At 38.8% G+C, this 25,072-nt stretch overlaps 1 protein-coding gene across 3 annotated transcripts; it reads right to left on the bottom strand.

The window, feature by feature from the left end:
* Window positions 1-58: 58 nt before the first annotated feature.
* On the bottom strand, window positions 59-24,335 carry RAB3GAP1 (RAB3 GTPase activating protein catalytic subunit 1). 3 transcript variants are annotated; one of them, XM_069780817.1, is made up of 25 exons: window positions 24,262-24,335; window positions 24,121-24,176; window positions 23,312-23,387; window positions 21,879-22,011; window positions 21,563-21,641; window positions 20,769-20,888; window positions 20,022-20,187; window positions 19,741-19,840; window positions 16,703-16,784; window positions 15,803-15,871; window positions 14,940-15,013; window positions 14,121-14,213; window positions 12,523-12,692; window positions 12,086-12,184; window positions 11,547-11,719; window positions 10,463-10,517; window positions 9,813-10,181; window positions 8,578-8,715; window positions 6,723-6,950; window positions 6,116-6,212; window positions 5,923-6,026; window positions 5,698-5,813; window positions 4,310-4,412; window positions 2,727-2,747; window positions 59-1,331 (listed from the first exon to the last, which is right to left on the bottom strand). In XM_069780817.1, exons 1-25 carry the CDS (start codon window positions 24,277-24,279, stop codon window positions 1,092-1,094), a joined length of 2,979 nt encoding a protein of 992 aa, XP_069636918.1. In that variant the 5' UTR covers window positions 24,280-24,335; the 3' UTR covers window positions 59-1,091. The 3 variants fall into 3 exon arrangements, 2 of the variants coding, with proteins under 2 accessions (XP_069636918.1, XP_069636920.1); XM_069780819.1 differs by lacking the exon at window positions 2,727-2,747; XR_011324278.1 differs by lacking the exons at window positions 59-1,331; window positions 2,727-2,747; window positions 4,310-4,412 and having other exon boundaries at window positions 5,700-5,813; window positions 6,129-6,212.
* Window positions 24,336-25,072: the final 737 nt, after the last annotated feature.

Genomic DNA, 25,072 nt, shown 5'->3' on the forward strand with positions numbered 1-25,072 from the left:
CTTCCTAGCACAAATTATAGAAGTGTTTTGACAAAACCACTGCTGGTACCCAAAAAAGTCAATAATAAGTTCAGATTTATTGAGTAATGTCAACAATATTGTAGCTGTTTTTACATTTCATTGTGTAAAGTAATGCTGATCTTCTGCCGATTCTCATTAAAACACACAAAGATCACCGTAAAGCAACATTGGCACATACACCTCGTAGTGTCTGCGTGACAGCCAGTGGGCTTAATTTACAGCAGGGAGTAGAACTGTTCCATCGTATCAGCCCAAAGACACAGTATGCATTCAAAGGGTCTCTGCAAATGCCAGCAAGCTGCCGACAGTGGAACACCTCTGTACGTGTCATTCACATACAGCTTTGGCCCTTGGGTGCAGGGAAAGGATATCAAGTACCCAAAACTGTCAGTGATCCACTTCAGGCTATCAATCAGGCTTACTGTCCAGTTAGACCCCCAAATCTATTTCTTTCCGTTTGGGAGACAAGATCTTTTTGGACAACCGATGCAATGCTAGGAGAGTTTAGCATGAACTAGAATGTACTGTATACCTTAAATAAGAATAAGGGTATTTTAAAAGTATTTGCAACTTAGTGATTAACCAAAAAATACTGGGCTCAATATTTATGATTAGCGGGACAAATTACTTAATGTTTGCACATTAATTTGACTAATGTCACTTGATAAAGTCTGATTAAGAACTGTAAAGCAGCACACTCTGCATGAATTTCAACATGAAATATTTCCATACAGCCAATTTATGTCCATTATTAAACAAGCTAATGCAAAAAAAACAAAACAAAACAAAACACTCCCTTTGGACAGAGAGGAGATTGCTAAACTTTCTTCCCCAAAGATCTGATTAAACCTACTTGTGAAGCTGTTCCAAACCTCCAAGTTAAGAGTTGCTACAGGCATCCTTCTCAGCTGCCAGTTCAGCTCTGTGCTTGGGAACATGACCCTCCATCACTAACGATGACCGTATTGTCTCCTCACCACAAGCCAGTCAATCCCTAACTTTAACTGCCCCAAAGGAAAATGAACAGCATGTTACTTGTGAAGACACACAAGGTAACACAGCTGGTTACATCAGAAGAACGTTGTATCTGCTGAAAAGGCACCTGCAAGCCGAAAATCTTCCTTCGTCAGCACGCTGTACATGCGCTGGGGCAGCGGTTTGGAGTAAGTTGCTGGGCGGGGGACAGTTGTACGCAGAATTACCTCACGACCAGTGGGCGGTGGGAAATCCGAAACAGTCCCCGTGTTGAGTCTTCGCTCCTCTGATGAAACCGATCTCAATTCTTCATCAAGTGGAGGCACTGCAGAAACCTTAAATAAGAGCAGAGGTATAATTATAAGCTGTTTCTTAACATGAGGATTCAGAAAATACTTACGAGGAAGATTAGAAATGTAAACACATCAAAAGGCTTTATGTGTACACAGAGCAAGACGCTAATGGGATGTCAGGAAATAAACTGCACACAATCAAATGGAAGAACCTTTATGTGTGATGGTGAAGCTCAGCCCAAGCTCCTGATTTTCTGACAGTGAAGCGAAGGTTTTGACCAGACGAAACGCCCCCTTCTCAAGCAGGGCTCCTCCTCAGCTCTCTGTGCCTACACAAGGCCAAGCCAGCCTCCTTTTAAAAACAACCAGCACCACTACTGGGGTCTTGAGGAAAAAGTCACCTGCCTTTTCAAACTCAAAATACTACTTTGATATCTGCTTTTCAGGGCCAGAGAGAGGCTCACCGAAATGACACCGCAGAGCAAGCGAGACGCTGTGCAATCTCCATCAATGCTCATTGCCTCAGAGCTAGTCAGCAGCAACACTGAAGTCTGAATACTGGCAGTACAGCTGGCATGCTCCAATCAGCCCAATAAACATTGCCTAATTACATGTATATACACACACACACATCCCCCAATACCATAGAGGGTCCTATTTTAATTGTGCACAACTCAAGCTTATCAATGTCACTGAGGCAAGGCAGAACTCACCGGACAACCCTCGTGGCCCCTCTCAGCTGCCCCACTGCACCTCTGCTCCCACCCCTCTCCTGCCACGCTCCCCAGGAGCGGGGACCCAGCACCGCTCGAATCTGCAGCCTGTGCCACAGGAGAAGTCACCAGGGACAAGTGGCACTTGTTCCCATAAGAACAGTTCTAGGAAACCAATAGAGGATGTTCCCTGTGTTCCACTTCTTCACGCAGTTACCCCAGTTCTTCCCCAAACCTCTATCTCTGTCCAAAAAGTTCAGCAGAGTAGTTTCAGTAAATACTGGTATCTAGGATTGTAACATTCAGGTACTGTCCATGGCTACCTAACCGCCCAAAACATCTGGCTGTTCAATAAACACACAGTGACAACAACAGAGAAGAATATAAAGGCAAGGCCACACATTTCAGCATCAGAAAATGTTAATATACACTTGAAGAAATGTTTTTTGGTTGGTTTGGGTTTTTGTGGGGGTTTTATTTGTTTGTTTGGGTTTTTGGTTTTTTTTTTTTTTTAAAAGATTTTTCTCTCTCTTCACTACCTGTTAGGCTCTAAAAATAAAGTCTGTGAATGAGGAAAAACCATTCTGGAAACACAAAATTGTTTTTATGCTTAATATCTGAACACAGTACAAACTAAACCAGGCTGCTGTACTATATCTACCAAAAGGTTCAACTCTATGCAGCTAGGGAAGATGAGCAGGAAACGAGGGACAAAGTTGGTTACCTCATCAGAAGATTCAGTCAGCTTGGAAAGGGATGAGAAAAGAACCAGTGATGAAAGATAGAAACAAAGGCAAGTCAGAGGTGACTTACAAGAGGTTAGAAGGAGATTGTAGGTTTAGAGACATCATGCACTCTACTTCCAAGAACATGCATTTGCTATCACAATTTTCCTGAGAAAACTTGAGAATATAACAACGCATTTTACACAACTCGGAGAGGAGTCCAGGTTTGAAAGGCAATGAACAAGGAAGTCATTCAACTTCTATTTACCAAACAGCTCTCTACTGAAATAACTCACGGTAGATTAAACATGAGGGGTTTTTTGTAGCAAGTTAGCTCCTGTCCCACTAAGAAGTCTTAATTAACAGTGACCCGCTACTAGTGGGAAGTATCTGTTACCTAGCTTTAGTTACTGATGTTTCAACAGAAAAAAAACCAAACAAACTAGAAATACCCATACATCTTTATCGAACATTAACACTAGAAATGCTTACTCGGCTTTAAAAACATAATGCCTCAAAAAGGCAAGTGCATACGCTTACAGGGCACAATCTTATGCTTTACAGGGAAGTCCGTAAGAAAGGCTGGTTGACATATTGAGATTTGCAACCAGATTTTCCCTAGAGACTAGAAGGATAAAATAAATGTTCTGATTTTCATTTCTCAGAATAACCGTGGTCTGTTTTCAGAATGGTCCTTTTTATGCTGAGTTGCAAAATACAGATTATTATAAAAGCATCCATACCTTAAAAGTCTTTAATACCCAATCACAACATTTTTACAGCAATGATTTCCAAATGGGATTTTAGGCTTTAAGATGTCTGCAATACTATGCTGCCTTGTTATTACCACTGCAGTTAAATTTTAGTTAGATAATTTGATGCTACAAACAGGTGTAATTCTAGCAGAAACTGAAGGCCGACTGCAGTCCAAGAAGTTTGGAAATCAATACTTTAAGGCTAATTACTACAAAGACCGCTTAAGAGAAAAAGGGAGCATTTATACCAATATAGGCTGGGGAAGGGTTTCCAGAAAACAGATGCAACACTGGCAATAAGTAAACTGAATGTAGAGTTGTACTGGAAAAAGAACTGAAATTCTTCCTAAGCATGCTAGTTTCCACAGAAGAAATCTCAAGTATTCCAAGTATAGCCTCAGTCTAAAAAGTTACTTCTAAAAATATTAAATATTATGACGTTTCTCTACATTCCTATGTGAAATAATCAACACACTTTAATGTTCTTGCTGTGATGTTGCATATATTGTGTAACTTCAATAAAGCAGAAATTTGTGCCATAAATAGCATTACCAATGTTACCATTTGAAGTAAATCAAACAGCAGTGACACCTCTATCTACCCAGATGGTTTTAATTGTTTCGCATCCCAGGTCACTTACTCTTCTCTCATCTTGCAAGGTTGTTATTGCCAAAATCATGTTGAACATCACAAAAAAACCCCTCAAGCACATTTATGACAATACATGCATATATGCAGACAAAATAAACTGGCATCATATGATAAGTTGTTGCTTTATACTCCATAAATTAGAAGTGGCTGCAAAGCAATCAAGAGCTCTCTCTTACCCTCTGAGCATTCACAAACAGCTTGTGAATAATGCTACCAGCAGGTCCTCTTCCCGCACCAATAACTGACACTTCCGGCTGCTCCAGGAGACAGTTTACGAATCTGGTGGTACAAATTATTGAAAAGGAAAAGGAATGTTTAATTCTCAGCTGTATCCAGTTTGCTAATCTAAAACCAGAGCTGTTTCCAGTGAGGAGGTCTCCACCTAGCATCACTTGCACAGAGCGAGAACTGGCAGACTCTCAAGAGTTCTCCATTCTAAAAGTTTAAAGGACCCTGACATTTCTCAGCATCCCACTCAAATGCAATCATCACCTTTTCATCCCTTTACTCCTTTCCCTCTACCCTAAAGACGAAAACCCCCTTAGCCTTCAGTTGTTCCCTCCTACCTTGTTGCTCTTTCTTTCATGCCAATACAAGCAGCTGTTCTTTCACAGATAGCGTAGCTCAAAACTAAGCTGAGCACAGCAGCCTCCCACGTAAGGTCAGGAAAGGCAGAATTACATAGCTGTTTGTGTTGCAACTCCAGCAGCAGGGCCAATTAACACCTAGGCTGCAATTCAGCTTCTGGAAGAACTACTTCTCTCAATTAACTATAAATGAAACCCAGGCTCCTAATGCAGATGTATAAATTTGACATGAAAAGCCTTCACGGTGTCAGCCACTCAGAAGTAGTAACAACATGACAATTTTTTTGAGCACAAAAATATTGCTTTGGTCAGACATCACTCCTCTGAATTCCCAACATGTACTACAAAAATACCATCTCTCCCTATCAGCACAGCAGGAAGAAGTTAACTTCTTAATTTTTTTTAATGTTACTTATTAGTCATCTTAAGCAATAGGTAAATAATCTGACAGCAGGCAGTGAAGCAATGAAACATGGCTTGTCCCTTTTCATTCATACGGTTCCTCAGTAATATGCTGCAAATTAGTAAGGAGACTAGAATAAGAAAATGTAACTTTGGGAGGGGTATTCCATTCCATATTAGTTATAGAAAGTACTAAATTCCTAGTCCTTTTAATTTTACCTCTATTGTAACAAAGTTCATCAAATATACCTTTTACATACACGAAAAAATAAATTACGAAAAAATAAATTAAATCCCCACAAATTCCATTAAAATAATCTGTATCACATGTTTTCAAAGAGATGGTTACTTAGACGAGCATTTAGGGTACTCACATACAACATCTCTAGGTAGCCTAGGGACAGGGATACCTAATGTTTATAGCTACTAAATACAATTCCTTACTATTTCTGTGTTATCACCACTTCCATCTGTCCTAAATTTTGAAACTACAAAAAAAAGGGCATCAGAGGAAAAACAAAACAACACCAGGGGCAGGGAGGGAAAGGGAAGAAAAAAAAAAAATATCACGTCACCTTTGTAGATCTTCTTTCTCCTCCTCATTTTCACATTTCTCTACCCCAAATTTTGCTTTCAGAGACCTGGCCCTGGCAATGATAGCTTCCACACTCATAATCTGAGCAATGATTTCCTGCAGGAGTTTAATAAAAGTGAAAGTCAAAAAGACGTTCTTTTAGCACTCCCATGAACAGTGTAAAAGTCTATTAGGTTTTCAGACCCAGCCACTACAAAAGCCTTACTTCCAACTTCTTGTCCTCTGGACTGGGGAATCGTAGAACTTTACTGGAATGGGATATTATCTGCTTAATAATCTTCTTAACTGAAGAGATATCTTCTAGTGCTTCTATTAGGAGGAAAAGAAACAAAGAAGTTGTAATTATTGCATTAGTGTTCACCCTAAAATATCTTAATAATTTATTAAACATTATTTACCTTCTTCCTTTACCTTGAGTACAGCTGCATGGATGATGCAAGGCAACAGATGCCTTGCAAGGTCAGCTGGTTTCTGAACTGCAAGGTAATGAAGCACCTATAACATTAGAAAATTTAATTTATTAGTGATCAAACCTACTTCCCAAAGATAAGGCTAACTACAAAAGATGAGGACCTACACTGAAGAATTCACAAGCAGGGAGCACCACTGTAAGACAGGACTCAATAGGTAGTTTTACACGAATCCTCAGTGATTGCTTAAAGTCCCAACCGGTTAGAATGAAACTAAAAATAATTATCTTTTAGGAACACTTTAGTTTCCTAACACACACACACAGATAAAAATGTTTTATTTACTAGCAATTCAAAGAAGTACCTAAGTAATATAGCTTGTGAAGTTACATTCCACACAATAATTATTTTAGATACTTCAAACACACTGTTGTACGGCAGCAGGAATTTCTGATTAACCCTAAGCCATGTACAAAACAGTTTAATAACTCCAAGAATATAGTGCAACAACGCATTTTAAATCTTGCAGAAGAAAGAAGAAAGGACTGCTATAAGCATTACAGATCAGACTATCACTAGCCACGGAGCTTTTTACCTTCTCTGCTTCTCTAGTGTCATCAAAGAGTCTCTTCTGCCTTCGGGCTGGGACTGGTTTTGCTGTCTCCCAGGCCTCTACCCACATGTTGCTCGGAATCTTCATTCGGGCACTCAGCTCGCCCTTAATTACTATATTCCCCTTTTCATCAACCACTTCCTCTTCAATGTAATCCCGAGGGGAGTACCACCTCACAAAATCCTCCAGACAACAGCCAGGATTAGCTGCCTGGAATGAAAAGGAGATAAAATTTGTGCCCGAAAAATCCTATAAAAACACATTAACCTGAGTGGGAAGGCAATACGGTTTAGTGGGTAGAGCACAGGCTAGGAGCTAAAACTCAGGGAATTCTGTTCACATCATCAGACTGTACACTAGGAAAGAGACCTGGGAGGGTGAGGGAATCAAGCATAAGCCAAGACAATGGCAAGGGGTAAAACCCACACCATCAACAAAAACAAAGAAATTCTCTTCTTATGGCCCCAAAACAGTACATTCATCAGTTATTTCAGGCAAGCTCAAAATCATGCTGTTAAGTCAAGCTCCTATCTGGTACCTGATACAAGCAATAAATATGAATTTTCACTAGTTTATGTATAAGCTTATACCTTTAAAAGCTTAGATGAAAAACAGCCCAAGCCTAAAAGAATCACTGGGCTGCACAAATATGCTTTCAGCACTGACTTTCCATCTTTTAACACTCCAGTAATAAAATTCACCTTTTCTTCTTCCTTTAAAAAGGAACTTAAAAAACCTGAAAAACTCCCCCAAACAAAAACAACTTCATTTTTCATAGATGCAATCTCAACACAAATAAGTACATCCATAGGTCTAGAACATAAAAGGAAACCCAGTTTTCTATTCTATGTACCTATCAGGAGGGCACTTGCAATTCAAATTATGGTTCTATATTCTTACTCTGAGGTGTTAGATCACTTGCATCACTACATCTATCTAATATGACATGAGTCTCTGCTAATAAACTGATATTGATAAGTTATAAATACTTACTCTACAGTACATCTGTACCCTTTTACTACAAAGTAACATTGCAATAATTTAAAAAAAATTAAAATGTATGGCTATATCATGACAGAATCTCCAGTCTTGTTAGTTTTGAGATCCTTTGATGACAGCAGTGTATGTGGTCTTAGCTCCCTCTGCAGAGCTCAGAAAAGAAGTAGAACAAATTACCCAAAACCCCAGCTAGTCCAGTCCCAATTTGATTAACGGCTGTATAAAACTTCTAAATAGTGATAATTTATCCTTTGCACTAAAGAACAAAACATCTTCAACTACACATAAAAATTATGTCTACCTCTCCAAAGTCCGTACACAGAATTGTAAACATGTTAGTAGATTGTGGGTTGGTTTTTTTTTCTTTACACCTCCTTTACATTTTATCCATTTGGAGTCTGATTAAAGGTGCATTTTACAAAGCTAGACACAGTGGAAAGTACAGGTAAGAGAGACACTAAATGAAAGCTACAAGGTGGTGGGAGGCAGAGACATGTAGTTTTGATTCAGGGCTTTGATGCTTAGTTTTTTTCTGACATCATTTTTTATGGGCCTGCCCATGCTTTAATTCCAAATTTATCAACTGTATGTTTTGGGAGTTTTTTCCCCTCCCAAAGACATTGTGCAGAACGTTACAGCACAATAGACTGGATAGTCATAAATTTTGAAATGTTCTAAGAGTTTTATCAATAGGTTTTTATTTTCAACTTTAAACTATTTTGAAACTGTTTTGCGAAGGAAAAACACCTTTAAAACCTTCAAAATTGTTCAACACGAGCAAGAGGGATAGTTTAATTAAGAAGAAAGCAATCTCACAGAATTTCTCGAGTAGTACTACCTTAAAAGACTCCATATCTGAGAGCAAGCAGGCACTCTGCATGCGTGCCCGAAGATGAGCGCCTTCTGCTGATGTCCCTAGTTTTGCCAGTACCTCAGACTGTTCCTCCAGCAAATCTTCAGTCATGGGTGCTGGTTCCTGCAACATGGAAAAAGACAAGTTTCCAAATCAGCTCCCCTAGACTTAGCCCTTATTAAGAAGGAGAAGTGGAAAGCTCCCTGTCACCAAAAGTTCATTCTGCTGTATTTGTACTCAGAGGAAATAATCATAACTTTCTATTGCTTAAACCGCTTAGCCTAAAGCTGCACGTCTGAAGAAGACACTAACAAAAAGAAACTAAAAGGAAAACAACCTGAGAATGAAGTAACAATATAAGGACATATTAAAATGCCAAAATCCAGATAAAGTCCAGGAAGTGTTTGATAATATTTTGTTGAGATAGATGAAAATCCACCTCAAGCAATGTAGAACTGCCATTGATACTATCAGCACATAATTAATTGACAACATTTTGCCTGACTACTCTCTGCTCATACCTTTTACCCATGCAAAGCAACATTCATTAAAAATAATTTCTCTCAAGTGAATGAAAAACACTGTATTCTTCACGCACAGCTGATTTCAAACTACTTCCTTTGACACCACTGCTTCCTATTTCATCCCTAGTCACTCTGCAAGAATGTCTGTGTCAGGTAACATTTCTAGTAGTTTGATGATAAACCTGCTTTAGATAATGGTACCAAAACCTGATGACTATGGCCTTTTGGATATGAGTTGTGAAATATTTAAAAAAAAGAAAAAAAAGCAGCAGCAAAACTGATCCAGTACTCTGGTCAGTCAGCTAGAAATCTTCACAGTGGAAGGACCACGGCAGTTTCCACTTTACAGGAAAGAAAGTAAGGAGGGGATGGAAGATGCCTCAAGAGCTGGAAATAAGAAGAACCCCAAATTTAAGGTAGGCAAGAAAGCTTAATTCTTGTTTAAAAAAAATTTGTTTTGAGTGAAATTTGGTAAGGACACCCATTCTCAAATAAAACAAAGAGCATGTGAGATTTCAGTTTAACAGCCTCATCAAGTTTTAAAAATGGAAAACAAGGTCTTAGGCCAAAAACACTTACCAATTTTAACTACAGATAAGGCTATAACCTGCAAATTGTACCCAATTTCACCGTCCTAGGCATAAGCCATATTGCATGAGAGTTGTACTGCATCTGGCTCAGCTCCTGCTACCCAACCTGTGTTATTGGAATGTAGAGAGGCTCTCCTGGATGCAGCAGTGTCAGCTTTCCATGTGGATGCAGACGACCTTCTGGTTTTAAGTTTACAGACTCTTTGTTGCCTTCTTTTGCTCCTCCTTTCTTTCCATTTTCCTGCCCATTTCCTTTAAGATCTTCTGTGTCACTTAGACATTCAAAAAATTCCTCTTCACTGTCACTCCACGATTCCCAAGACTTGCCAACTTCTTTTTCCTTATCAGGGTTATCTCCAGAGTGGTCTGCTCCTTTGCCAGTATCACCAGAAGTACCACCAGGTGAACGATCAGGCATGCTCCCCCTTTTCCCCTCATCTCTTGCTTTCTTTCTTTCTATGCAACAATTTAACATCTAACAAGTCAAAGGGGAAAAAAAGTATGTTTAGCAACTACTTCTTAGGGAAACAATGTCACAGAAAAACTTGGAGAGTCACCAAAAATCTCTTATAATTCTAAAAGATTATAATTCCATTGCACTTGTTGCTATAACAAAGATTTTCCCGAGAAATGAAGTCCAGACCCAATAATACAAGCATAACTAAATCTACAAAAACAATATATTTAGCTAATTAATTGCTTTAATTCTGACAGTTTCCTTAGGAGAAAAATCATTCTTAAATTTGGGATATTTACCTGAAGTTTCTGATGCAGTAAACAGCATCTCAGATCTGGAGGGCCATTAGCTAATCTAACAAAAGGTAGAAGTGTAACCATTATCAATTATAAAGTTGAATCTTTCACACACATGTGGTCTTAAATCATACGAAATCCAAAAGAGGGGCAAATATCCACATTGAACCCACCCCCACCATTTCAACTATGCAGCTCATCTATGGTCTTGTTAGACAAGCTAGTGACAGAGCAAGCCCCAGAAGTCAAACTACATTTATTTCCTAAAGGTAATTTCTGAAGCTCAGAGATCATTCACACTAGTACAAAACAGACACACCCTGTATTTCCTGGTCAGTTTTCCATTTAGATGTTAAAAGGGTAGCTGTTTTCAAACAAAACTTAAGCACCTTTGACTTTACTTTTAAAACTGCAATGATACAGTACAGTAACCTCTATATATTCCAAGCTCCCTTTTGTTTGTTAGTGTAGCCATTTGAAAGTAAAAAACTAGTCAATAAACGGCCAGTCCATCCCACTTGAAAAAAAAAAAAAAAAAAAAAAAAAGATATATTTTTACTCTACACTGATGTCTCATCTTGACAGAGCCCTTGGTTTGGTCTGCAACAAGCTCTGCTGCAGCAGACATAACCTGGAAGGGTTGGAACACTTGAGACAGCATTAACTACCTGAAAAGGCTATTATACCAGCAGGAACTTGGAATAGCTCCCTTAGAAAACTGGCAAAACTACACCACAAAGCAAACATGTTTCTCCCTATATCAGCTCCTTCATTTTTACCTAACAATAAACTGCAAGCAAAGTAATTGCATAAGCTTTTTTTCACCCCCCACCCTGACTCACACAGTGGAGTGCTATTTAACTTGAGCTTCCTCCAGGCATCTTGTTTTCAAAGGGGGGCACAGATGCTTTTCCCTACTCCCTATCCTTTCTTGATTTAAGGAAGTAGGGTCATAAAAATAGAGGATAATATTTCCAATTTAAAGAAACAACCAGTATGTTTCAAAGTCATAGTGAACTCACTCTGTTCCTGAAACAAAGAATATTTTCTATGACAAAGCAACAAAAACAAACAAACAAAATCTTACCCTGGAATAAGGTAATTGTTCTCCCATCTGTAGCGCATTTCTAACACAAATTCTTGCCAAAGATGTGCCACTCCTTTTACTCCTCCATGGTAGAAGTTTATCATACAAAGACATAAAGCTAGTTTGTATGTCAGACTATCAGAAGGAGCAGATTTAAACTGACTGAAGAGAGTCTACATAAGAAATAAAAGAAAGCAGGACATATAGGAACAATGGCATTTTTTTCAAAACCATATGATCTCCTTCCTGTTTGACAATACAAGTGGCTAAATAACATTTTTAAGTATAACCTACAAAAAATTAAAGTATCTGAAAGAAAGAAAAAAAATTAGAAGGAAAAACAACAGCAACAACAAAAAACACACCAACCCAAAACAAAACAAAAAACCCCCACTATTTCTACCTGGAGATTCCACAAAAGTAACTTCATCTTTACAAAAATGATCTATTACAAGACATAGGGCAGCCACAGTAAAGTCTGTATGAATACGCACTCAAAATTGCTTTCTCTCTCATGAGTGTCAATCAGTAAAACTTACATAATCTTCATTCTCTGGAGGAGGATTGTTTCCTGCTGAAGTGCTCGTTCTGCTTTCAAATCCATCTGCAAGTTTGTCAGCAGCATCAGGAAATAAGAACTTCAAGAAAGGGAAGAAAAAAAAAAAAAATCCAAACTTGCATCAGTATGGTTTTTCCTGCTCTTCCCACTTTCTCCCTAAAGCTACTGCGGGTTACATACCAACAATCCCCAGAATTAAAACTGTTAGCAGAGTTCAGAGTTCATTTTCAGTTTACTTATATTGTAGAGACTTGTAACAACTGGGGCTGTCTCAAAAAGCTGATAAATGCAACTCAAATAAAAGAACTGACATCAGAGACCTTTATTTATAATTCTGCCATAAACAATAAACCCAATGCATCAGTGGAAGCATGAAATACATGTTTTATAAGCACTTAACATGCATAGACAGCTCACCAGAAGAATAGTGTTCAGAACTTCATTGTTTAAAGGCGATTCATCTACACCTCTGTGTTTGCGAATTTTTTTCTTTGCACTGTGAACCATATTCGTGACTGATAATTTATGGATTGGGACTGGTGCTGGCTCTGTGAGCTTCGACAAAGCATGGGTAATATCAGCAACCTCTATAAAAATAAAATAAAAATAATTAAAACAAAACCAAAAAGCCCACAAGACTGTCTCTTAAAAAAAAGTTCACCTGTCATATTCAGTCAAGTGCATCTTGTATTGACTTTTAACACCGTTAACCAAAGCTACACCCCTGTGCTGTCAGGTTCCACACATTATATTCACTGTTCTTAGCCTCAAAGATAAAGCAGCAGCACCAGGTCACAAAGGAGTCAAAGACTGCCATTAATTTATTTTACTGAATGAAGTCTAGACTGGGTTGGCTGTAGACAGTGCCTGCCACCTACTGTAGTAATACTGCATACTTGCAGACAATTACAGGCAGAGTATCAGCAAAACCCCTGCTGACAAGCTAGTATTTAAACTTTGTTTATACATGAAACCAGCAAATACATTTTAGATGTAACAAAGACTGTTCAAGCATATGCTAGAGCTTTAGATAAGCCTTAAATAAATCCGGTATTAATCACTATACACATGACCTTACATGGTGTAAGCACAATTCTGTTTTAGAGTCCTCACTCAGGTAAACTCCTCAAATCAAAAGATTTTTTCCAGAGTTGTTGCTGGTAAACTTTAGAACCTCTCTTACAATTAAATGAATTAACATTGTTAAAAAGAGGGCAGACAAATTTAAGTGAGTAATTACCAGCAGCCTGAAAAACCATTTCAAGAAAATTAGAGATAAGGAGGGCTAACGAGACTGTATGTCAAGCACTAAGAGTAATACATACCCTACTCAGTCCAACACCTTTTTAAGCTAACCAGCGAGCTCTTTCAAAACTAAGACCAAGTATAACCAAAGAAAATACATTGATACGGGCCACACTTGGAAGGAAGAAAAGGTGACAAGAGGCAGGAAAGAAAGGAATGTTCACCTTATACAGCAAGAAAAGCAAAAGAAAGGGACAGGGACATCAAAAATGTCAGTATCTCTACTGTTGGGATGAAGTCTGACCTGTTGGTCAGGTAATTTTGGTTTGTTATTTTTATTTGGTGGTTTCGGGGTTTGGGTTTTTTTTCTGGAAGATGACAGCAAAGCCTTTCAAACAGATTAAACACTCTTTAAACTCGCTGTTAAAAACATGCATCACATAGTACTTCAAAAAGCAGGAAAAAAAAAGTGGGAAAAATACAAAAATAGATAAAAAGATGCACACAAATATGTTTGATGTTTGCTCAAAACCAGCTCTTGTACTCACTATTCGAATTTTAAACTCTTGTTTTCCAGTGAAAGAAAAAAAAAAAACAACCCAACAACTATAACAGACGCAATTGTCCTCCGAGCCTTTGGGAGCTAAGCTTGCCTAGAATTCATGAGAAATCATACCACGTAGCACTGACCAGAAAATTTCTAGGAGTATTACAGAAAATGCCTAACAATTAAAATCAAATAACACAAATCATCAAGATTTTAGTTTTACCTTTTCCTTCCTCTTCAAATGCAGACCTTCCAAGTATCTCATCGGTTGACTCCTTCCTACGGCAAAGCTTGAAGAATTCAGTAAGAAAGTCACCTATAAGAGAAACAAAGTTTCTGAACAACTACTCAATTGAAATCTCACTGAACAGTAAACTAACCCTCAAAGTGATTCCTAAGGGATGGTAAATTTTATATTTCATCTAAAAGAACATGATAATTTGTTCTGAAGCACAAATATTTAAACCACACAACTAAAGCTTAGGAAAGTGCACATCTAGACAGCTATCAGCTATGTCTCCAGAGCACAGTTCTGCATGCAGTTTAATTCACTTCTTCACCCAAAGCAAGATGAAACTTCTGCAGCACGTTAATTTTTTTTTTTTTTAGTTTTGAAGCCCTTTTCCCTACAAGCTAAAAGGTGAGTACAGACAATAGTACAGCTCTCCAAGCATACCAATCCTGCCTGTCAGAGAGATTGATTCAACTAAGGAAATGAGTATATGCAGAAAGCACTTCATAAAATTCAAAGATTCTAGGAAACCTAAGTTTTCACAGAACACACACAGCAAATGCTTATTCTCTGGAACCTGGTGAAGAACAGCAATGACGTTCACGGTACACAAATGCAGAATAACCTACGAGAGAAACTTATGTTTTTGCAAAGCTTGTGTTGTTGAAAAAGAAACCCAAGATACTGTCCACTCAAAAAAGTAAGGGGAGCGAGGAAACAGAAGTCATCAGGTGACCAACAATTCAATCCTAACTTTGCAACTTAATAGCTTAAAAGCCATAAGAGAAGATAGGAATTCTGATGTCTTACCCAATAAACACTGAGGGTTATCTGCTTTTCTGACTCTCACGGACCACTGGGGTGCTTGAATAGGATCCAGGTCACTTAAAAAAAAAAAAAAAAACAAAAACACACAAAAAAAACCAACCAACCAAAAAAAACCCCAAAAAACAAGCATCATGCTATCACCATAAGTATGCAAGAAATGAGTATCAAATTCTCAATAATGGAATGTCATAGCCAGTTAGGCCATGGAAGCCATAATATACACCACATTCCACAGGAGAACATGACAAACACTTTAAAATGCAAGCAAGAGTCCCTGTTCTCATCTACATACATAACATGAATAAGAAAAACACGAGAACAATTCAGTTACAACACAACTGAATTGTCTTCTTTTAAAGTGTATTAACGTTGAAAATGCATTTCTGCATTAATTAAAACAATAAACCACTTTTTTTTTTTTCTTCTTTCTTAAGTATCAGTATACACTGTTCTTCCTCTTTAGGAGGCTTAGTAGAAAACCCAGATCATAGGTTTTGGGAGAGGAATGTCACTCAGTTAATTCTTTTTGCTTTCCACGTTCCATTATAATCTTTCCCAAGAAATACATAATACACACGACTTAAGTCTAGCACAAGAATATGCCCAACAATAGAGTTGTGTGTTCTTTTGAGATTACAATACAGTAATATTTTCTCACACAGAAATGCATTTCAAAAGAAGGTGTTTTCATAAATGAGATGTTCTATCAACTGACCTTAGCATTTCTCAAAATGGGTTCTCTTTCACACACAAAGCCACGTGCAATATTTTAGATGTCACTAAAATGCAGTAGTTAACAAATACAGTACACTTCTAGATATTTGCAACTCAGACAAAATACTTACGAATAAACATCATTGTCGACAATTATACCTTCTGTTAGGTGAGGCCACGTAGTAGCTAAATGAAGCTCACTGAAACAAAACAAGATTTAAATCTTTCGGTGCTAGTAGAAAGCGTTCTCTCCATCATAGTTAAAATCTTGAAAGGTATTTGTGACAGTTCATATTTAAGTCCCTCCATGTATTTTGCAGCTACATCCAGAAATGTGCATGTTCTCCAATGAGTTTTCTCGCTGCATACATTCTATCAGCTATTCTACAGCATGTCACCCAGTATTGCGCTAAACTTTACTACTAGTACGTGGCATACAGGACTCGCCCATGACTTATCTCTACAAAAGGACAGATTGTGCATTGTATTCTACCCATCCAGGTACAGACGAAAGAACACCTTTCATGAATTGCCTACAGCATTAAACGATGTCTAATACTTTAAAATGGGTCCTAGATTTGCTAAGTGGTGACGGGGTGTTCAGAAGTGGACACAGAGAGACTGTAATAACTCAGTTTACAGCCCCTCTCAATTTAAGTCTTCTACAAATGTCAAAATAAAAGATGAGAGCGAGTCCAACCCTTGAATGAAGGCACACCATTTTTAAAGTTTATCTCCAATTAAGGTATATTTCAACGTAATAGTTTCAGAGATTAATGGAGTACTCTAGAAGTTTATGGTGAATGATTTAGGAGCTAGAACTCTGAATTATCATTAGATAATTTTGCAAATGGTCTTACTTGCTATTAGACCATTACTTTTCACAGATGTTTCTTATGTACTTGAATAATTAAATATCTGTTAGGGACATACTAAGTGATAGGCAGGCAAAGCTAAGACTTGAAATAACATACCTTTAAGTCCTCCATTAAGGAAGTTATAAAACACAGTTTTCTGAACTCTTATCTTACCTAATAGGATCTTCACAGGCACCAAATGGTAACTTCCCAAACTCAAGGCCTCCAACTTCTCCCCCAACTAGAGCATCTATATCTGAAGACAGATCAATACATTTTCCACACAGAATTTATGGAATATTTTAAGAAGCATATCATGTTAATTTCACAGTAAAAAGACTGTAGCATGTAGGATGACCAGAGAATAGCTGAGCAGCTAAGGAGACAGAGCTATGAAAGTGCAATCCTAGCATACAAAGTAATTGTTTCCAGCAGAAATGCAACAGAACATTCAAAACCACATAAAATTGTCGTAATCCATATTGAGGGAAGGTTATTCCCTTCATACAGGCAAAGATTATAGCTATAAAGGCAGCCTTGAAGACTCTATGTTGACACAAGAACAAATAGACACTAATTTGCCATAAAAATACTTGGGCAGGAAATCAGTTCCAAGCAGAACAGGAATACTCCAGAAGAGCAACTCTATAGAGTGAAAAACCAACTACTTTTTAAAAGGTTGACAATTTTATGAAAAGAGTGATGTCTCCTACAGTTAAAGATTTAACCCAGTGATCTGGGAGATTCTTTGTAATCCCAGGTACTTAAAGATGCCTCCCAGCATCCTCAGCCACTTCCCATGTTATATCCTTCAAATATATAAATCAGAAATAGCCTTCACGGAACAAAAATTTAAATTGGTAGTAATGTGTTGTGATGCCATTACAATAATGCTATTCTATTACAGTATCTGATCCTTAATTTTAAATGCATCTGGCAAACTGTTTACGTAGAAAACAAGTGAGGTATTAGAAAAGATAAAGGTATTTGGATAACTTAATTACATAATTTCTTCTTCAGAGAAGATAAAAGACATTTAAATTCTTTGGGTTTATTTGAGAAGAGCTAATTGAGTGAGGGTAATGAAGTACGGGTTTAGTTCTCCACAATGAACAGAAAACCACAACTGCATGTAGCTACAGCAGTAAAAATGATGTTGTCCATTTCCACCTTCTGCAATACACTATGGCACTAGCTCCCTTAACCAGAATCCTCTAAAAGAGTAGAATTTATTCAAACTGCTCTGTCCTAGTTTCAGCTGGGACAGAGTTAATTTTCTTTCTAGTAGCTGGTATACTGTTATGTTTCGGATTCAGTATGAGAAGAATGTTGATAACACACTGATGTTTTTAGTTGTTGCCAAGCAGTGTTTAGACTAAGTAAAGGATTTTTCAGCTTCTCATGCCCAGCCAGCAAGAAGGCTGGAGGGGCACAAGAAGTTGGGAGGGGACACAGCCAGGACAGCTGACCCAAACTGCCCAAAGGGGTATTCCATACCATGTGACATCATGCCTAGCATATAAACTGGGGGGAGTTGGCCTGGGCGGCGGATTGCTGCTCAGGAACTAACTGGGCATCAGTAGGCAAGTGGTGAGCAATTGCATTGTGCGTCACTTGTTTTGTATATTCCAATTCTTTTATTATTATTATTATTGTTGTTGTTGTTACTCTCATTATTATTTTCTTCCTTTCTGTTCCATTAAACTGTTCTTATCTCAACCCACGAATTTTACTTTTTTTTTTTCCCTGATTCTCTCCCCCATCCCACTGGATGAGGGGGAATTGAGTGGTGCTTAGTTGCTAGTTGCAGGGATCCTGACTTAGTGAATAACTATAGCAAGGCAGAGAGAGAGACTACAGAAAACAGACTTCTGTGTCTGCAGAAATAATAAAAAATAAAATCTGTAGAACTAGCTTCCCAAGTTCTTTAGGTAAACTTGGTTTACCTACAAAGAGAAACTATCACTTAAAACAGCACCGATTTTCTCTGACCCTAAAGAGCAGGATTCTCTTTTAAACATACTATCAACATTCCTTAGGTACAAAGCACAGAGGATCAACTTCACCACAGACTTCTTCAACACATACCTCTGATTAGTGTATGTATTTTTTTTATATTTTTTTTTTAAAGCAAAGGAAAGCCAAACAATTAGGTAACCAGACCAAGGTCCCACAGGTTCTGTCTCTTTAAGTGTGCCCTAAATACTTTAACCTTGTTACATAAAACTACTACCAAGTCAAGAATAGAGCTTGGACATTTTCACTGCTCCACTACCTTGTGCCTGAAATACCACATTGCTAATGAAGGAACTAACATCTACCTTTTTCCTACAGATTTGTTTACCTTTGAGCCAGGAGGAGTTTGTAATTTATTTTCTGATGCTACCTATATAGAAATAAGTCTGTTAAAAACAAATCCTTGATACCCAAGGAAGAAAGTGTTACTACCAAACAAACATATGAGAGTTCATTGTGAGAGTACCAAGTGAGCAAACTCACTGTTTTTCCTAAATAGCACCACTATGGCATAAACTTATCAAGTCTGGTGTATGTACTTTAGATTCAAGACTACACATTACTTTACCCTTTTTTTCCCCCCTCATACAAGGCTACTATAATAAAAGGCTTGACCAGAAATTTTTCCTGCATTAAAAAATAAAATAAAATAAAATAAAAAAATCAACTGCTTGGTTTATTTAGCAACATGTAAACAAAACCAACAAAATCCAAACTTTTAACTCAAGTGAGGTCCTTTTCCCATTGTTAATACACTTAACCAGTGAAGTATTAACATCAGTTACTTTATGGAGATAATTGACAAATACTCCTGTGAAGTAGTAGCACCTACTAGAACCTGAATCCAAACATTTCCCTAAGGAATTCAGGGCAGAAATCTTTACAGATCCACAGCCAGTCAACCCTTTTCTCTCCAAATAGATACTACCATTTTAGAAGTATCACTATATCTCTAAACGCTAATAAGAAAGCATTTTGCTAGACACAGCCCTAACCAAAACACCCATCACAACCGTAAGCCACAGCTTTCAGCTTGCTCGCCTGTCATGGGGAGTGGGATGGTAGTTAGTTGTAACTGAAGCCTTCCCTAGTAATGCAGAAAATGTTTTAATTCTTCTGGCAAGATACACAAACATTTTCTGTAGCATTGACTGTTTATCTTAAAGCAAGTTATTCTCAGGACACAAATCTCCTACCTGGTGGCTGCTGCGGCCAGAAATACTGCTGCCAGTCTTGAAGCACATACGTAAGCCGAATAGCCATACTAACCGGAAGCAGTGGTGTTAAAGGGCATCCCTTGAAAATATTAGAGAAAAAAATTCAATGTAAAGACTTTGTTGGCATCAGCAGTGTAAGCCTCATCCTTACAAAAAAAAAAAAAAACAAACAACCTCTACAAGACAGAAGTGAATCTACAAGCACGAGGTAATAAAATAATTATTCTTAATATCAGTTATATACATTCAGATGCACTTACAATCTTGGATTTGAAGATATCCAGTAATCCTGATAAATGAGTATACTGATTTGGCACTTTGCGAAGATGAACCATTTCGAAGTCAGTTCGAACTCCTGGACCCTGACATTCTCCAACATACATTCGTCGCCATTTATGATGTATTTGCACAAATAGTGGTACCTGACTATAAAACATGAATATTTCAGATTATTTAAAATGTCATGTTGTCTTGCAGTCTTTAAGACTAACTAAATATTTTAACATAATTTCATATTCTTTAGAATATATTTTCTCCTAGTGGAACACAGTTTAAAACACTTAATACGAATCAAAGAAAAATACTGTTAACTTCACCATTAAATGGAATGCCTAACAAATTGTCATGTCATAAGCATAGCCCTATCCAAGTTACCTAATTTTCAGTCTAAATACTTTTTGAGAAAGATTAGAAAGTTACTGTTACCACACATGGGGAAGAAATCCTCTTCCAAAAGTTATATTTTGTATACCAGTTATTCCAACAACTTCTAGTAGTTTTTAAAAGCTTTTAAGGTTTTTAAACAATAATGAATACAAACAACACATTGAATCAATCTTTTTTAAGTTTCCATGGGAAATTTTTTTTTAAATCTTCTGTAACAGTATTGTGGTGCAAATACAACAAATTCTTAATGTATTTTGCTAAAAATTTAATACTTTTTCCTCACAACAGCAGCATGCTAGAGTTTTACATGGACATGTAAAAAGGTTTATGCTTTCACCTACCAGCCAGTGTTCCCCAATGTAATGGAAACAGAACTCAGCAAAAGGTTACATTTGGATTCACTAAGAACTGCGTCATTATTTGCAGCCGGAGCAATAACCACAAACTCACGTAAGCCATACCTTAAGAGACAGAGAAAAAAGAACCCATTTCTGTTTTTTAGCAAGCCAGCTGAAACACAGAATTTTTAGAAATACTGTAACCCAAATAACCTAATTGTCACCAACAGACTGGGGTATCTGTTTTGATGCGAGTACCTCTTTCAGAGAGGTCAAGAACTGAGTGGGCATGGAGTGCTGCAGATTCTCAAATCACAAACTACCAGAGTTTAACAGAATTCAAACACTGTACTCAAAACAACATGAGAGCTTCCAGCTTGATCAGTCCTGAGTTTTTTACTTTACATTAATAACAACTGTAACTATACATAAAAACAATCTCTCTAGAACAATGCTATAATGTGCTAAAAATGTGCATCACTAAGAATATGGTTGTTGTTGTTTCTTAAGGTGCTGCAGCTTTCCTTTTTAAGAATGCATCTAAATATTACAAATATAAAAGCTTGGTTAGTCTATGAAATTCAGAAAAAAAACATTGGGGGGGGGTAAGGGGAAGTAAAGATAGGCCCACTATGGTGGGCTTTTTTTCCATTCCTTTCCTGTGTCCAGTACAAAGAATCATTTTACTTAAGCTTTCACTCTTGATGGAAAAAAAATATACACATGATTGTGCCAGCACTGAAGATTTTTCAACTGCTATGCTTATTTGTATTAAAGATGAGAGACAGTATACGTACCATCTTACCAGACAGTGAGCTCTAGGAGGAAAGTCATTGTTCATGCACAGCAAGTCCTGCATAGGCAGAGGAAGGGCATCTGTGAAAAAAATTGATACATAGGAGCATCAGCATCCATTCAGCTGACTTAAAATTTACTTATATTAGCAATTTGATGAATGCAAAGCCTACTAAAAGCAGAAATGTCAGATCACACCCATCAGATCCCAGAAAATTTCACACAGAAGCAAATCAACACACTATGAATTCCACATTCTGAAATTGTCTTTTGTCATATCCTTACAGATATACATGTCCTAAGAGAACTACGTGCTACCTTCTACCGGTTCTTCTTTCCCATCTTTGTCACTGGGTTCTTGTACAAGAAAATGATGGGTAATTGAGAATTTGAAGTCTGCAAATGAAATTTCATCTGATTTCTCTTCCCACACTCCTGTGGTGTATACACCCTGCATAAAAAAAAAGATACTATTTGATCACATAAATTTAGGTTAACATTCGTAAGCGTTAAAAAGTATACTGCCGACATGATCTATTTATTCATCTTTTTCTACTGCTAAATATTTATTCTTAAATAGGTAAGCACGGTTTAATTTCAAAAAAACAATTATCAAAGCCCTTCATTATAAAGGTAGCTGAATGTTAAAATCCATGCTGCCAATAACCATGTTCATTTCAAGAACCAGACATCCCCCTGAGAAGTCTTCAGAATTATATGGCAATAAAGAGGCAGATATATCCTCTCATATACAACTACGTGTCTTAGGCATATGCACCCTCAACTTTGCCCAAAGACAGAAGTTTCCCACCTGGGATTTTATCTATATCTATACCATTCTACACAACTACTACTTTAACATTTACTTCAAATATGCTTTTGCTGATAAATGATTTTGTTTCTATAATTTGCAAAACTCCTGTATGTAAGGATAATTAATTTTTAAACAAAAATACAGCATAGGAAAGTTTCTAGGAAAAAATCAACATCACTGTACAGAACTGTATGCTGCTACTAAAAAAAACAAGCAACTTGGACAACCCTTTGATCCGTAAAGGGTGTGTTCTCACTAGAAATGAAGAGGAGAGGTCCGGTCTAGAAAAGAAGACATGTAAGAATACAGTGACAGCTAAGGTTGAAAACTAGTTAATTAGATAACATAAGTTTTTGTTCTGAATACTGTGTACCCTGACTAAAATTAAGAGTCATAAAATTCCTCTGAAAACACAGCAGCCACTTAATCCAGACCAGCTGAATTTATTTGCACTAGTACGCAAAAGAGCTCAGCACTTTCTTCTGCATTTTACAGGACTCAGAAAGCGCTACAAAGGCTCTAATTAGACTTTGAAAAAAATCTCTCCGATCTATGAAATATAGTGAGTCACAAGTAGTACTACACAATCCTCAATCATAAGTATGTCAGGTGTGACAAAGGCACAAGGCAGGGCAAAAAGAAACTCCTTAAGAATTTAGAACACCTTCAACCACATTTCCAGATTCAAAACTGGGAATAAAAAAATCACTCGGCCCTATACAAAGATCCAACTTTATCAGGGAAGTAGCCTGTCTGGCAGACAGCCCACCAATAAATCTTCAGGAACTGTTTGTCAAATTGCCACTTTTACAAGCAAAATTCCCTAATACAAATCATTATCTGCCACACCTAAGAAAACAGCAATACGCGTAACATACATGTGTATTCCTAGGTAGTAATTCAAATTCTAAAAGAAAATTCAGAAGCAGTAACTGACCTTTTCCAGAGGTTTGCCTGAAGAAATCCCAATAAGTTTCCAGTCATTCAACACTTCTTCTATTTTTGAAATAAATCTATTAGGGAGGGGAAAAGGCATTAATATTTGCTGAACACTAAGCCTGTACTATAATTTAGCTCCCTAAAAGCCAGCAATATGTTTTTCCTTATAAAACAAACAAACAAACAAAAAAACCCCAAGTATCGCAATAAAAATGGAAAAACTGCTTCCTTATACAAATAAAATGGTCCTCCTATGTTTACATTTCAGATGATGGTTACTTGCAGCAACTGCTAGGAGCATTGTTCACAGATAAATAAGCATTTGACACAAAATTATAAACTAATTTCAGATTTAAAACACAGCACTTGGAATCTCTGTCTTCTTCTGTCATAGACATGGTCACTGGAAAAAGCATTTTAAAAAACAATACATTAAGAACGCATTGTCCTACTAACTTTTAGAGGCTTCAGCTAGGAGAAGACTATTTTCATAATCAGGCAGCTACTTAAAAAACACAGAAGCCTTCCAGATGCTGATTCTAATCCCTTGCAAATAGATATTAAGCCAGACCTTTCACTAAGTTCAGAAAGAGCTTGACTGGATCCTCTTAACCAACTCATCAGCTGCGGCCTGAGCCCCCGCCGCGGACACACGCCGGAACGGCGGGGACGAGGCTCCGGGTCGTCACCGGCTCCCGGCCAACCCGGCCCCCCGGCTCCCCTCGGCAGGAGCGGGCCGGGGCAAACACGGCAGAGCCCCCGGCCACGGTCCGCGGTGAGGGGAGCGGGACCGGCGGCAGCACCTACCTCTCCCACTCGGAGGCGGTGGTGAAGTCCGTGATCTCAAACACCTCCGACTCGGGCTGCGGGGGGAGAGAGCGGGAGAAGCAGTGAGCGGGGAGACCGCCTCGGCGGAGAGCGCAGGGGAGGAGAGGGGGGAACACTCACTTCGCTGTCCGCCGCCATCTTGCGCTGCTGCCGGGACACCCCCCCGCGCTCCGCCGCCGGGCGCAGAGGCTCACGGGAAAGCGGCGGAGGGCGGTACGAGCCGTCCCTCCCCGGGGCCGCTGGTCGCCTCCTCACGGACCGTCCCGGCCGGTCTCCCTCCCAGCCCGGCTGCCCTCCGCGGCAGCGGAGCCACCCCGTCCCCCGGGCGCCCTTCCCCTCAGGCCCGCCGCGGGAGGGGACGCCCCGGCGGGGTCCTCCCGCGCTGCGGCTGCCTGAAGCGCCTCACGGGCGCTGCTGAGGAGACTCCCGCTGGGCCGGTTACCTCACGGCGGTGCCAGGCTGAGGCGTGGGTTGCTCCCAGAGGCTCTCCGGCTCCGTCAGCCCGAGAGGGTAAACGAAGTGCCTTGCCGGCTGGTCGCCGTGCGCCGGGGTACCGGGGCGTGACTGGTGTCGCGGCTTGTCACCATGAGGCCGGTTGTGCCGGGTACCGGCAGACATGAGAGTAATACTCCCCTTTTCAGTCAGCCGGGAGCTGAGGTGTCCCCCAGGCCCGGCGTTCCCGGTCCAGCCTAGAACAAAGCGGGCTGCGCCTCCCCTCTCTAGCCTGTGCAACCGTGTCCCGGGCGACGGCGTCCAAGTCCTTCTGGCATCCAGCAAACCAGTTCCCTTCAAAACTCTTTCAACTCAGCCTGAGCCCGGCTATACCTCTTTTATCTTTTCTTCCCTCTCTTTTATCCTTTCTCCCCCCCTTAGCACAGTCTGCTACTTACAAAAAAAAAAAAAAGTATCATTGAAGTCTGCTGTTTAAGGC

This window comes from Haliaeetus albicilla, chromosome 4 (genome assembly GCF_947461875.1).
Source record: "Haliaeetus albicilla chromosome 4, bHalAlb1.1, whole genome shotgun sequence".
NCBI lineage: Eukaryota > Metazoa > Chordata > Aves > Accipitriformes > Accipitridae > Haliaeetus > Haliaeetus albicilla.

Excerpts from the sequence above, each read along its gene's own strand:
- RAB3GAP1 (XM_069780817.1), bottom strand. Across the intron at positions 20,188-20,768 it reads ACATTGGGGAACACTGGCTG|TCAGGTACCACTATTTGTGC; the intron begins GTAGGTGAAAGC and ends CATGTTTTATAG. Across the intron at positions 5,814-5,922 it reads CAGAGGACAAGAAGTTGGAA|GAAATCATTGCTCAGATTAT; the intron begins GTAAGGCTTTTG and ends AAACTCCTGCAG.